The sequence below is a fragment of the Pectinophora gossypiella genome, unplaced genomic scaffold (assembly GCF_024362695.1).
Source record: "Pectinophora gossypiella unplaced genomic scaffold, ilPecGoss1.1 Pgos_45, whole genome shotgun sequence".
NCBI classification, from domain to species: Eukaryota; Metazoa; Arthropoda; class Insecta; order Lepidoptera; family Gelechiidae; genus Pectinophora; species Pectinophora gossypiella.
In genome coordinates this window covers 146895-161476 of record NW_026063255.1, presented here as the reverse complement: position 1 = coordinate 161476, position 14582 = coordinate 146895, and the positions used below count along the sequence as shown (strand labels likewise).

The window sequence follows — 14582 nt, the reverse complement described above, 5'->3', positions numbered from 1 at the left end:
GTCAGGAAATATATTTCTCATTGCTTAGTGTGCATTTCAAAGAAACGAGTACCTCGGGCACCACTGCAGCACATTACATCATGGGAAAAACCTGCTGAGCCTTTCCACGTTGTGCACGTAGATGCCTTAGGTCCTCTCCCAGAGTCCGAAGGGTATATAGGTTCGTACTTATCTTAGTCGACTCATTTTCGAAGTACTCCATGTTACAGCCGATATATCGCCAAGATGTAGGTGAACTCAAACGTGTCATATCGCAGGCTATCTCTTTATTCGGTGTCCCCAAACTAATGGTCACAGACAAAGGGCGGATGTTCGAGTCTAACGAGTTCAAGACCTGGATGGACGGCTTAGGGTGCGAGTTGCATTTCATCACTCCGGACATGCACCACTCTAATGGCCAAGTCGAGCGGTACGTACGCACTGTCTTAAACATGATACGCATCGAAGTCAATCACAAAAATGCATCATGGTCGGATGTCTTGTGGAAGATGCAGCTCGTTTTGAACATCACGAAGCAGAAGACCACACAGGCATCGCCACTGAACATTCTGATTGGAACGGAAGGGACGACACCCGTCATCCGTAACTTGGTGAGGGACGTGGCTCTCGAGGGAACATCACCTAACCGAGAGGCTGTACGCGAGATAACCAGGGCCAATGTTCGACAACGACTTCTGAACAACCAGTTTAAACAAGACGAGCATGTGAATCGCCACAGACGCCCACCGCGTTTGTTTCATGTTAACGATTTGGTATTTGTGATTAAGTTCTCACAGGTAACCGGGAAACTTGACCCTGGTATGCGTGGGCCGTACAAAGTGGTGAAGACCTTACCGGGCGGCCGCTACGAATTGAAACTTCTGAGCGGAGGCCGTGGGAAGCTCACGCAGGCAGCTGCGCAGCATATGGTTGCTTGGCGCGGCGAATGGTGTCCGGAGTCGTGCGCTGCTTTCTTCGAGAGTGAGTTGAAATAAGAGACAGCTTTGTTCGGGGCTAGCGTTACATTGTTTACCACATATACCCCTCTTGAAACCCCTGTGTTCTTTCTCTTTGACCTGACTAACTGACGACTTCCAAATTTTACTTAAAAGCCGGCACGCGAATATATCCAAATCCTCTCATAACCCTGAACTTAGGCCCCTTTCTGAGTAGTGGTGAGCAATGTTCTGTGGGCTTAGAATAAAGTAGATCTTGTTGCCTGTAGCCTTGTTGCTAGTCGGGCGTGGACGTTGGCAATGTTTTTCAAGCTGTCTAAGTGATGGCGTTTGATCGTCATGCCACTATTGACGCTGATAAACATTGAGTGACCAAGTCGTCCGTGGACGTTGGCAATATTTGTTAAGCCGTCTTGGCGTTGACGTCATCTCGTCAAGTCATCATGGTCATTGGCAAATATTGAGTGACCAAGTCGTCCTTGGCGTTGACGTTAATCGTCAAGTCGCTTTTAAGCGGACGTGTCAGTCATGTTGTCGCTTGTTGCCTGTAGCCTTGTTACTAGGCAGGCTCGGACGTTGGCAATGTCTGTCAAGTCGTTCTACGGTTGACAGATATTGATTGACCAAGTCGTCCCTGGGCATTGGCAGTCACCTGTCAAGGCGTACATGTTCTAATTCCAAAATGTGTGTGCGTATGCGAGTATTATGCAAGGAGCTTAAGATGTGAAGAATGAAAGACTGTCTGAATTAAGTGAATGATATGTGAAAGGAGCGCGAAAGGAGTGTGATATTTCAGGAAACAATCTCTAATGTTCGACTCGTTTCAGACGACGGAGTTGTGGACACCGAAATAGCGCTACCCAACGCACTACCATCGATGCCACTACTGGACTGCGATAGGGAGACTGAACAAGCTGCGATTGCCGGACCCTCATCCAGAACTCCCCTAGTTAATGACCAGGTCGAGGACGACCTATCATCAGGAGAGGCCGTATAAGCGTAACCCCCCACTGATCGATCGTAGCACCTCCGACTTCTATAAAAAGCATCGCGCGCCAGTTTGGCGGACATTTGCTCGAGAGACGTCGAAGCCTACGGATCGGTAGAGGACTACGTTCCAGGTCACGTGAGCCATTTTTGTTCGATATTTTCCTGTTTTTCTGTTGCATTTTCAAGCGAGGTTATTTTGTTTTTGTTTCTTTTTTTCTGTATTTAAGTGATTGTTAAAATTTAAATTCAAATAAAAAGTGTGATTGTTAGTTTTGTTTTTTTTAAATTATTACCACTTCTGACCCTAAAATTATATTATTATTATTATAAGGTGCTTACAGTGAGGAAGCTATTTGTCTACCAGTGTGTTCGAAGGTACCATCGCATAGATGTACCACCCCTGCTGCCTTCCAACAAAAGAGTCTTTCTTTGCCCGATACCTACCTTTAAGTCCGCATTCGCACGTAGGTTCTATAAATCTATGGCACCCAGGCTGTACAACATTATTAATAAAAAACTTAACATTGTAACTTCATTCATTCATTCTTCATTCTTCATTCATCATCAATTTAAGAGCCACGCTCTTGTCGGTGTAGCATTTTCCATTCCAGTCTATCAAAGGCCAATTCCTTGACTTCCCTATAAGACACGACGTTAACCTTTTCTTTAATCTGTTCCATGTAAGCTCTTCTTGGTCTTCCCCTTCCTCTCTTTCCTTCTAGCTTTCCTTCTATGATGTTTTTAATGAATTCGTCGTGTCTTATTAGGTGTCCTATCATCTTGCCTCTTCTGTCCTCAATAATTCTCAGTATTTGTCTCTTTTCCCTTACTCTTACTAGCACTTCCTCATTTGTAACCTTTTCTGTCCAACTTATTCTTTCCATCCTCCTCCAACACCACATTTCAAAGGCCTCGAGTCTCTCTCTGTCCTTCTGTGTCAGTGTCCAAGTTTCACATCCATAGAGGGCTATACTCCATACGAAGGTTTTGACACATCTTTTTCTGATAATTTTGGCTATCTTAGCCTTGAATATGCACCCTTTGTTATGGAAAGCTTGTTTTGCCATTGCTATTCTGGTTTTAACGTCTAAAGTACATCTTGAGTCATTCGTTATTATGCTGCCCAGATACTTAAAGTTCTGTACATTTTCAATCGGGATATTATTTAACTTATTTATTTGGCTGTCTATTTTTGGAGTTTTGGAAATTGTTAGAATTTTGGTTTTACATATATTAATTTTAAGGTCGTATTTTTCAAAAACTGTATTCATTGTATTAAGTAGGGTTTCTAGGTCTTCTTTATTACTGGCCAGTGCAGCAATATCGTCTGCAAATCTGATACTAATTATATTCTGTCCATTTATTGTTATTCCGTTACTGATTTTAGCTATTTCCTTCATGGCACCCTCTATGAAAATGTTAAATATTAGTGGAGATAAGGAACAGCCCTGTCTTACACCTTGCCGTACTCTAGCTTTTCTCTTCACTTCTCCTATTTCTACGACAGTTTCCTGGTGTTTATATAGTTCGTATATTATCCTTCGGTCTCTATAATCCATTCCTACTTCCTTCAACCCCCTCATCATTTTCCTCCAGTTTACCTTGTCAAAAGCCTTTTCAAGGTCTATAAAAGCCACGCTGGTATCCATGCTTAAATCCAATCTCCTGTCAATTATCAGTCTTAAAGCTAATATTGCTTCTCTTGTACCTTTCTTTTCCCTGAACCCATACTAGTCATCTCCCAGACATCCTTCAGCTTTAGGTCTCAGTCGGTTTTGAATGATTTTAAGTAAAATTTTTGAAGCCTGTGATATTATGCTCAGTGTCCGGTGTTCTTCGCATTTCAAAGTATTTGGTTTTTTTGGTAATGCCAAAGTTTTACTAACTCGAAAGTCTGTTGGTATTTTTTCAATTGTATACATTAGATTGATTAATTCGTAAATTTCGTTCAAAACTAAGGGGTTTGCAGATTTTAGCAATTCTATAAACAACCCGTCGTCTCCGGCAGCTTTTTTATTTTTTAAACTGTTTAAAGCTTTATCAAATTCCTCTCTCAAGATGTCCGGGCCACGATCATCCTCTTCCACCTCTTGTTCATCCTCTATATCGTCCTCGGTTAGACCATCTCCCTGATATAATCCTTCTATGTATCTCTTCCATCTGTTAGCTATATCCTCATTATCAATCAGAATCTTTCCATCTTCATCTAGTATTGCTGTACTTCTTGTCTTTTTCTTCCTATTTAAACTTTTTCTTATGTTATATGCTAGATCCATTTTCCCTGCTTTCATATAATGCTCAACGAGATCACAATCCTTTTCTAAGTCTTTTTCTTTACGGTTCCTACATTGTGTTGTTATTCTGTTAGTGAGTTTTCTATATTCTACAATACTGGCGTCATCCGACTTATTTCTTAACGTTCTCCTTTTTATCATAATATCAATAATATCTTGGCTTAGCCATTTCTTCCTTGGGACTAACTTTTCGCTTTCTAAGCATTCTTCTGCGGTACTTTTAATTATATCTCTAACCTTATTATACTTCTCTTCTATACTATTTACCTCTAAATCACAATTTTTCTTATATTCTAAATATTTATCTTTCAATTTATTACTATATTGCACTTGATATTTGGTATACTTTAATTTATTGAGATCAATATTCTTATATTTGTGTGTCTTTTTGGTCCTTTTTAATCCTAAATTAAACTTGCTCAGGAGAAGATTGTGATCCGTATTTAGATCAGCTCCTGGGTAGGCTTTGCATGAAGTGACTAGGTTCCTATTTTCCATTCTAACTATTATGTAGTCTAATTGGTATCGTCCAATGTCTCCTGGCATTTTCCAGGTATAGAGCCTTCTTTTTGGCAGCTGAAATTGCGAATTGCAAATAGTCATGTTATTTTCTTTGCAGAACTGTACCAATCTATCTCCTCTGTCATTTCTTTTTCCTAGGCCAAACCTACCCACAATATTTTCATCCTTTCCTTCCCCCACTACAGCATTAAAATCGCCTATTATAATTAAATTATCATTTTTCTTTACAGCATCTATTATTGAGTCGAGCTGTTCATACATAATTTCAACTTCTTCGTCATATTTACGATCTCCTGTTGGCATGTACACTTGAATTATAACAAGATCTTTAGGTTCTGCTTTGATTTTAATCGCTGTAATTCTATCACTGTGATGAATAGTATTTTCCACTTTATTTCCCCATTTTTTGTTCAGGATTATTGCTGTTCCATTACTTCCCTGTTTTATATCACCTGTGTAAATTATTCTAAAGTTATCACTCCAGTAGTCACCGCTACCTTCCCACCTCATTTCACTAAGTCCCAAAATATCAATTCTCATTCTTTCCATTTCCAACTTCACTTCCTCCATCTTTTCATCTTCTAACATTGTTCGCACATTCCATGTGCCAATAGAGCAAGGGTTTCGCATGCTGACGACCGAGGTAGCCTTGCTATTACTACCCCTGCCGGACTCAGACCGCCACGGGATGTGACATCGTGGAAGCCCGTTGTCAAGAACGTTTCTTTTCTGTAAAATACTCTCCATGCTACTTTTTTAGGGAAAAATAGGGCAGTGGTTTCCCTCTTGCCTTCCGCCCCGCAGTACTCTGTCTGACGCGAGTGGGATGGCGCCCAGAGTAGTCTATTACAAAGCCATACTAGGACCCCTGTCCTCTGCCTCTGAATAGTACTGACAGTTACTGCTGCCCTCTGTCAGGTTCCAGGTTACAGTCCCTGTGACATGCCCCTTCCGTCCTGCATTGCCGTACCGATGGCTCCCATCTCCGCCTCTGCAGCCGTTGAGGTCTTCACCCGTATCCCTGGGCAAGGGTTCTACGTTATACCCCGTAGGTCTGGGTCCCTATTCGAACTCAGCCACCATCTCACTCCGGCCTACTGAAGTAAGAGGCGCCCACCCCCGCGGCAAGGACGCGCCGAACAGGAATTGCCCCAGTGGAGGGCAGAGAAGATGACTCTGTCCCCCTTGGGGCCGGGTTAATGGTCTTGTATGGAACCAAGACCAAGGGCTTATTCTTCATTCCATTCTTCATTGTAACCTCTAAAATATTTTGCGGAACTATTATTATCTCTTGGAAAACAATACTGAAAAGGTGGAGAACTTTCTTCTACCAGTATGTTAGATGGTATTTCAAACTCATTTTATTTCTAGTTCTAAAGGATTTTCTCCCACAATTTTGGTTCCTATAATACACACACACACACGCACACACAAACACACACACACACACACACACACACACACACACACACACACACACACACACACGCACGCACGCACGCACGCACGCACGCACGCACGCACGCGTACCTCAAAATATTAATGAAGTATGTCAATTTGGGAAGACACTGGCTCCTGAAATACAGTTAAAAAAAATTTGGCTTTTGTAGATAAAGTTCCTTTTAACGAATACTCTGCATCGCCGCCACTGCCGTCGGTCGTCGTTCGTCGTCGCGCACATTCGCCGAAGTGTGGCGGCAGTCAACGGCGCTGTCGTGTGGTGGGGGAGCGCACGTGGTGTATACGTGGCCTGCTCGCGAGTGTCGCGTCCAAACAATCTCCACATTTTAACAAATAATAACAAAATAGCAAACGTTCAATCAATCAATCAATAATACTTGTCAACGTTGTGTACAAAAAAGTTTTAAATTGGGTCATTTTAAAATATTTTTGTACACAACGTGACGCTGACCCCTGTAAGTGTCTCTTGGACATAAGGGACCGATAAATGTTCCTAGGTAATTTCTGCCACTCAATGGAATACATAGGTACTTTATACCTACTGTAAACAGATATTTTTTTTTTTTTTTTAAATATACCTACTTATTCTCTTTTAATCAAATGCTATATCGTTCCTTTTATATAATCCTTAATATTCAAATTAAAAGTACGCAGACGAAGTCGCGGGTACCAGCTAGTTCGATAATAAATATAAATAGTTAAAAATTGGTGAATGTATGGAATGTATACTTGTTCGAGAGATAACGATAACATAAATAAAAACAAAGTTATTCTTGTGATACGTCCCCACCGGGATTCGAACCCGGGGCCTCCGGATCGTGAGCCCAACGCTCAACCACTGGACCACGGAGGCCATAAACAGCAGGAACAGCAGGGGCCTTTAAACTGATTTAAAATGAGTTACTGCTCTGTGTGTAATGTTAATGTTAATGGAAGACAGTGGACTGGACATTTCCGTAGCAGTAAGCACAAAAATAATTGTACTGCTCCGCTTTATGATAACGTAGAGATCATAACATCCGCTTTTAAAGGACGTATAGTAAGTTATCGAATTATTGCATCTAATGAAGAAGCAAAAAACTTACCTTCTTTATTTTTAAACAACATTCGTAAACAAATTAGATCTCTTGTAAATCACGCCTTACAAGTCCACACTTCTGTTAAAATTAACTTCGATTTTTTTTATCTTTTCTTTTGCCTAAAACTGACGTACAAGAAGTAAAGTCGTTTGCTACAAAGAACTTTACAATTCATTTAAATTTTGACTTTGATAATCTTTATAACGAAGTTGTTTCTTTTCTGTTGAATAAAGTAGGGGAATTTGAAAAAAGAGACAGTGGTTGGACATTTTTAAGCAATTCACACCTTGAAATAAATATAAATAAATATCAGCCTTTAAGCGGTTCCAGTTTTATCTCATTGCCTAAATATATAAGAAACAAAAAAGCATGCCTCAATATACAAAACAAGGATGACTTTTGTTTCTTATGGTGTGTATCCGCTGCTCTGTATCCTTCAAAAAAGCACCCAGAGCGGGTATCATCGTATCCCCATTTTCAACAAGTACTAAACATTAAAGACTTAAATTTTCCGATCAATTTCTCAGATATTTCTATATTTGAAAAAAATAACCCTAGTTTGAGTATTTTTGTTTATGGATTAAAAAATGGTAAAGAAATAACAAGTCCGTTATACAAATCAGAGTCGACCATAAAGAGCTATAAACGTAAAGTTGTACATCTATTGTTCCTAGAAAACGATACATCATCTCATTTTTTTCTAATCAAAGACTTGACTCGTCTTGTTAGAAACCAAATAACTAAACATCACGAAAAAGTTTATTACTGTGAAAACTGTTTGTTGTTTTTCCACTCAGTTGAACGCATCAATAGTCATTTATGCGAAGGAACTGTTACTGTTTTACCAGAAGAGGGTTCATTTATTACATTTAAAAACTACAACAGAAAACAAGACATTCCGTTTGTTATCTATGCCGATTTCGAAACAATTCTGCGACCTATTCAAGACAATGACTGTGATACTGCTAACACAACAAAATTGCAATGTCACGTGCCCGCGGCGTTTGCGTATAATATTGTGTCTTCCATTGATCCTAATTTTAACCAATTTAGAATTTATCGTGGTAGAGATTGTGTTAATAAATTCATAAATATGCTTTTGGATGATGCTAAGGAAATTAATACTTTATTGAATACGAATCGAGGAATGAAATTTACTGAAAGTGATGCTCGTGATTTCGAAAAATCTTTATATTGTCACATTTTTAATATTTTTTTATGGGGGAAAAAAGTTAGAGATCATTGTCATATTACTGGAAAGTATCGCGGAGCAGCCCATCGTCATTGTAATTTACAATTTAAAGTTCTTAAATGTATCCCGATCTTTTTCCATAATTTATCTGGCTACGATTGCCATTTATTTATTAAGGAGTTAGGAGATGTTCCTGGAAAAATATCAATAATACCTAAAACGACGGAAAAGTACACCTCGTTTTCTAAATTTGTTCCTATCAACGAAAAAGAGTACATACATTTACGTTTCGTAAATTCTTTTAATTTCTTAGGAACGAGTTTAGACAAACTAACAAAAACAATGAAAACTGAGGATTTTGTTTATCTTCGGCGTCATTTTCCTGAAGCGGAAAAATTCAAATTATTGACTAGTAAGGGAGTGTATCCGTATGATTATATGTCAAGTTGGGATAATTACGAAGAAACCGCACTGCCATCGAAGTCTTGTTTTTTTAATTCATTAAATAAATGATCCAATTTCCGATGATGATTACAATCAGGTGATGTCTGTATGGTCGCGATTTAGTTTGACTAGTTTAGGAGAGTAAACTGACTTGTATCTCAAATCGGATGTTCTTCTGTAAACTGATATATTTCAGAATTTCCGTAAGACCTGTAAGCGACATTACACTCTCGACCCTGCCTTTTACATCTCAGCGCCAAGCCTATCGTTTGACGCCATGTTATTAATAACAGGAATCAAAATTGAACTTATATCTGACATAGAAATTACCCGAATGATTCAAGACGGAATTCGAGGTGGATTATGTATGTGTTCGCATCGCTATGCTAAAGCTAACAATAAATATATTAATGAATACGATGAATCACAACCCGAGTCTTATATCGTTTATGTGGATTGTAATAATCTTTATGGTTTCAGTATGTGACAATATTTATTTACCATACGCGAATTTCAGATTTTTTGCTTGAAAGCAAATTAAATGATTTTAACGTTTCAAGTATACCCGACAACAATGCCCGGGGTTACATACTTGAAGTAGATCTGTTATATCCTGACCATTTATATCAATACCACAACGATCTTCCATTTTGTGCAGAAAAGTGCATTCCTCCTGGTGGTAAAACTAAAAAACTCGTCCCAAACTTATATAATAAATACAAATATGTGATTCATTACGTAAACCTAAAAAAGTGTATAGAGCATGGTTTAATATTACGTAAAATCCATCGAGGTACCTTTAGACAGAGCGCATACTTAAAACAATATATTGATTTAAATACCGAGTTACGCAAAAAAGCAACAAGCGTATTTGAGCAGGACCTATTTAAATTATTTAATAATAGTACATTTGGAAAAACGTTAGAAAATACCGAAAATGAATGTCCAATTAGTTAATAGGTGGAAGGATGAAAACAATATAACAAAAAAGTCTACCCAAGCGGAGCGATTGATAGCTAGTCCTTATTTTCATAGTGTTTCAGTGTTCACGGAGAACTTAGTTGCTATACAAATGAAGCCCGACCAGATTGTTTTAGATAAACCAATATACATAGGGTTTACAGTGTTAGAGTTATCAAAATCCCATATGTTTCACTTTCACTTTAATGTCATCAAGCCCTTTTACAAAGATAGAGTACAATTGTGCTATATGGATACCGACTCGTTTTTGTATTTAATACATACAAAAGATTTTTATCTGGACATAAAAAGTACTTTTCATAGTTATTTCGATACAAGTAATTACGACGAGCAAAACCAATGGTGCCTTCCTATTAAAAACAAAAAAGTTCCTGGTCTTTTTAAAGATGAGATGGGAGGAAAGATCATTACTGACTTTGTCGGTTTACGCTCAAAAATTTATTGCGTGAAAAATTGTGATCAAGTTATCAAAAAGGCTAAAGGCGTAAAGTCCTCAGTAGTACGTGACTTAACCATTACGGACTATGAAAAAGTTCTCTTTGATAATGAAATAATTAAAAGAAAAAATATTTTGTTCAAGTCGATAAAACATCAAATATTCACACAAAGCGTAAATAAAGTTGCATTATCTAACAGCGATGACAAACGATCGATATGTTCCGATAAAATCAGCACCCGAGCTTGGGGAAACGCTTTAACTTTTAAAAACCTAGATAATGAGTAAAACCTAAAGACCATCTCAAATAATCATAAGTAGTAATATAATAAATTACTTAATATTAACTTAAATTTGTATAAAATTGGTTACGAATAATTGTAAATTGTACTTATTTCCTAACATAGTTTAAGTTTACTAACAAAATTTACTATACTTATTTAATGTTTTATAATTTCTGTGATTATTTTTTTTATACAATAAAATATTATATTCAATATGAATGTTTTTTTTATTTTATCACTAGCTGGTACCCGCGACTGCGTCTGCGTACTTTTAATTTGAATATTAAGGATTATACAGGGTGTTAGTGACATCGTAACGAAAACTTTGAGGGGTGATGGAGGCCATGATTCTGAGTTGATATCAAGTGGAATTTTCCGTCGCAAAAATATGGAACTGAAAATAATTAAAAAAAAACACAAAAATTTTCATGAATATTCAGACTGAAAATTCCACTTGATATCAACTCAGAATCATGGTCTGATCCATCCCCCTCAGTATTCGTTACGGTGTCACTAACACCCATACCTACTTGTGTGGCTACCGTATGTACTTGTGCGGGGTGTAAGTGACATCGTAACGAATACTGAAGGGGATGATTCAGCTGATTATTCTGAGTTAATATCAAGTGGAATTTTCCATCGCAAAAGTATAGAACTGACAATAATTTAAAAAAACTAAAAAAAAAGTTATGAATTTTGCGACGAAAAGTTCCACTTGATATTAACTCAGAATCATGGTCTGAATCTTCCCCCTGAGTATTCGTTACGATGTCACTAACACCCTGTATAAAAGGAACGGTATAGCATGTGATTAAAAGAAAGTAAGTAGGTATATTTAAAAAAAATAAAAAATATCTGTTTACAGTCGTTATAAAGTACCTATGTATTCCATTGAGTGGCAGAAATTACCTAGGAATATTTATCGGTCCCTTATGTCCAAGACACTTATAGGGGTCAGCGTCACGTTGTGTACAAAAATATTTTAAAATGACCTAATTTAAAACTTTTTTGTACACAACGTTTGCTATTTTGTTATTATTTGTTAAAATGTAGAAATTGTTTGGACTCGACACTCGCGAGCAGGCCACGTATACACCACGTGCGCTCCCCCACCACAAGACAGCGCCGTTGACTGCCGCCACACTTCGGCGAATGTGCGCGACGACGAACGACGACCGACGGCAGTGGCGGCGATGCAGAGTATTCGTTAAAAGGAACTTTATCTACAAAAGCCAAATTTTTTTAACTTGATACACCCAAAACTACTAAATATCATGTTCCTAGGTTCAGTGGTTAATATTTTGTATACAAAAAGTTTGGCTTCGTAGTTCCCGTTCCGAATCCGTTCCGTTCCGTTCGAATTTCGGAAAATCCGTTTGTTGAAAAACTCTGCACATCCTAAGAGACCTACGTACCAAGTTTCATGGTTTTATCTTCAAAAATGATGAATACCCATACAAACTTTCAACCCGTATTTCACCCCCATACTGGTAAAAATTTCAAAATGCTTGAACAAACGATTTTTTGTTTGTTATTTAGTGCCTAAACACAAAATTTAATATTTTTATCTTGAAAAATGACGAACCTCATAAAAAATTTCAACACCTATTTCATCCCCTCAAAGATCGAATTTTCAAAAACGGTTTAACAAATTGTTTTTTTTATTTCTTATCAAGTTCCTAAATATAAAGTTTCGTGGTTTTATCCCCAAAAATGACGAACTCCCATACAAACTTTCAACCCTCATTTCACCCCCTCACTGGTCGAAATTTCAGCAACGCTAGAACAAATGTTTAATTATTTTTTATCAAGTGCTTAAATATAAAGTTTCATGGATTTATATTTTAAAATTAAAATATCCCATACAAACTTTCAACCCCTATTTCAATCTCTTCGTCCCTTCTTTTCGCAATAAAAGGTATCCTATTTTCTTTCTCAGGGTCTAAAGATTGTCTGTGCCAAATTTAATCAAAATCGGTTGAGAGGTTTAAGCGGGAAAGCGTAACAGACAGACAGACAGACAGAGTTACTTTCGCATTTATAATATTAGTAAGGATTATTTTCCCTCGTTAAATAGTAAACAAACTAAGTGTAGGTGTTATAATTTCGTTGACGAACTGATTACCTATCCGTTTCTTTGTCTAAAATGAGTATTACCTTATTACTATGATTGATTACTGGGCTTAAAGTTCGTATAAATGTCTATCGAATTACCTCCTCAAGTTTAAAGCGTAGCTAGTCATGTAGTACTATATTAATTATGTGGTGTAAGTAATTAGATTTTATCTGTATGTAATGTAACAGTCAGTTGAATAAAAAAACGTATACAAATCAGATCAATTAATTGGCGTAATGTGATTCTAGAAAGAGTTTTAATGTTAATAGATAGCTAGCTATAGCTATGTGTAGGTTCCTGTAGGAATGAGATATAACTGTTTAATAAAGACAGTTGCATAAAAATTTTATCATAAATTCCCTAAATTATGGCGCCTACCTACCCTCTAAGTTAGAAAAGTGATCAAATACTAACTTGAAGTCACTCAGTTTAAAAAAAACATCGAAATCATTCCAGTAGCTATGGCGTCATGCGCTTCTTGACACGATCACGAAATCTAGATTTCCGCGGGAATGAGGTATTTTCCCGCCATAAAAAGTAGCATGTGTCCGTGCCTAAGATCCTATCTTTAAATTAACCAAGTCTTATAAAATTCCGTTCAGACGTTAAGGCGTGAATGAGGCAAACTTTTAAAACAAACAATAAAAATCACTAACCTAATTAGTTTTCTGTCTACTGCCTACGCCTTAAGTACGATAGCATAAATATTAATAGGCCATATCCTTTTCTAGATTACTATCTATCAGCTTACTAAATTTCATCAAAATCCGTTGAGCCGTTTAGGCATGATAGACAAAACTCCCAGCAAAAACCATAAAAAAATCACTAACTCAATTCAGTTTTCTGCCTACTTCCTACCCCCTAAGTACGATGACGTGATCAATTTGATCGTACAACCGTTTTTAAATAACCAACTATTACCTTACTAAATTTCATTAAAATCCGTTCAGCCGTTTAGACGTGAAAGAGCAAAAGTCCCAACAAAAACGACTACAAATCACTAAATCAATTTAGTTATCTGCCAACTGCCTACCCCCTAAGAACGATGGCGTGATTATTTATAGCCTATGACCATTTCTAGGTTATCATCTATCACCATACCAAATTTCATCAAAATGCGTTGAGCCGTTTAGGCGTGAAAGAGTAACAGACAGACAGACAGAGTTTCTTTCGCATTTATAATATTAGTATGGATAAGAAAGGAGACGTTTCAAGAATGTATGGCGCCCAGGCCTGGACTGTGTACACTTATAATTTAAATACGTCATTATTATCTATAAGTGTTTTAATTGTTATTTTGCCATATTTTGGCCTAGTTTTTTTGTACCAAATTATAAAATACAAGTAATGACAGTCATAACTAAAAAAAAAATAACTCTAGCGTCAGTCAGCTGTCATTTGTGACAGTGACATTTCATATGTTTTTGTTAGTACAAAAATAACAATAAATACAGCATTTTCTATTTCGATGCAAAAAACTTACCAATAGAATAAACCAATGCTTGGAAGTTCGCGGAGTACCTAGTTTTGCGCTAAAATCTAGAAAGGATGACAACGCGCAACTACGTCATCGGCGGCCTAAACATCGCAGTTACCACGTAATGGATGCTGCGCTTCCTGGTCATCACCAGTCTCCACGACTCCCGACGCAACGTGGACTTGGCGACGTACTAACACGGCTGTCGGCCACACAGCGTGCCCGGCCTCATTGGACTGCTGGATGCCTCGTATTGGACGTGTGTATAACGGGGAATTTGTGATTAGTTAAATCAGTGACTAATTGGAAACAGATCAATTTCCAACTGCTTTTTAAACTGTAGCTAGACGCCGCTACAGTCCAAGATGTTG

The 14582-nt window shown here is 37.6% G+C and overlaps 1 protein-coding gene across 1 annotated transcript; it reads left to right on the top strand.

Moving 5' to 3' along the window:
- The first annotated feature begins 717 nt into the window (after positions 1 to 717).
- On the top strand, positions 718 to 2154 carry LOC126381322 (uncharacterized). Its single transcript, XM_050030821.1, has 2 exons — positions 718 to 960; positions 1763 to 2154. Exons 1-2 carry the CDS (start codon positions 801 to 803, stop codon positions 1930 to 1932), a joined length of 330 nt encoding a protein of 109 aa, XP_049886778.1. The 5' UTR covers positions 718 to 800; the 3' UTR covers positions 1933 to 2154.
- The last annotated feature ends 12428 nt before the right edge of the window (positions 2155 to 14582 follow it).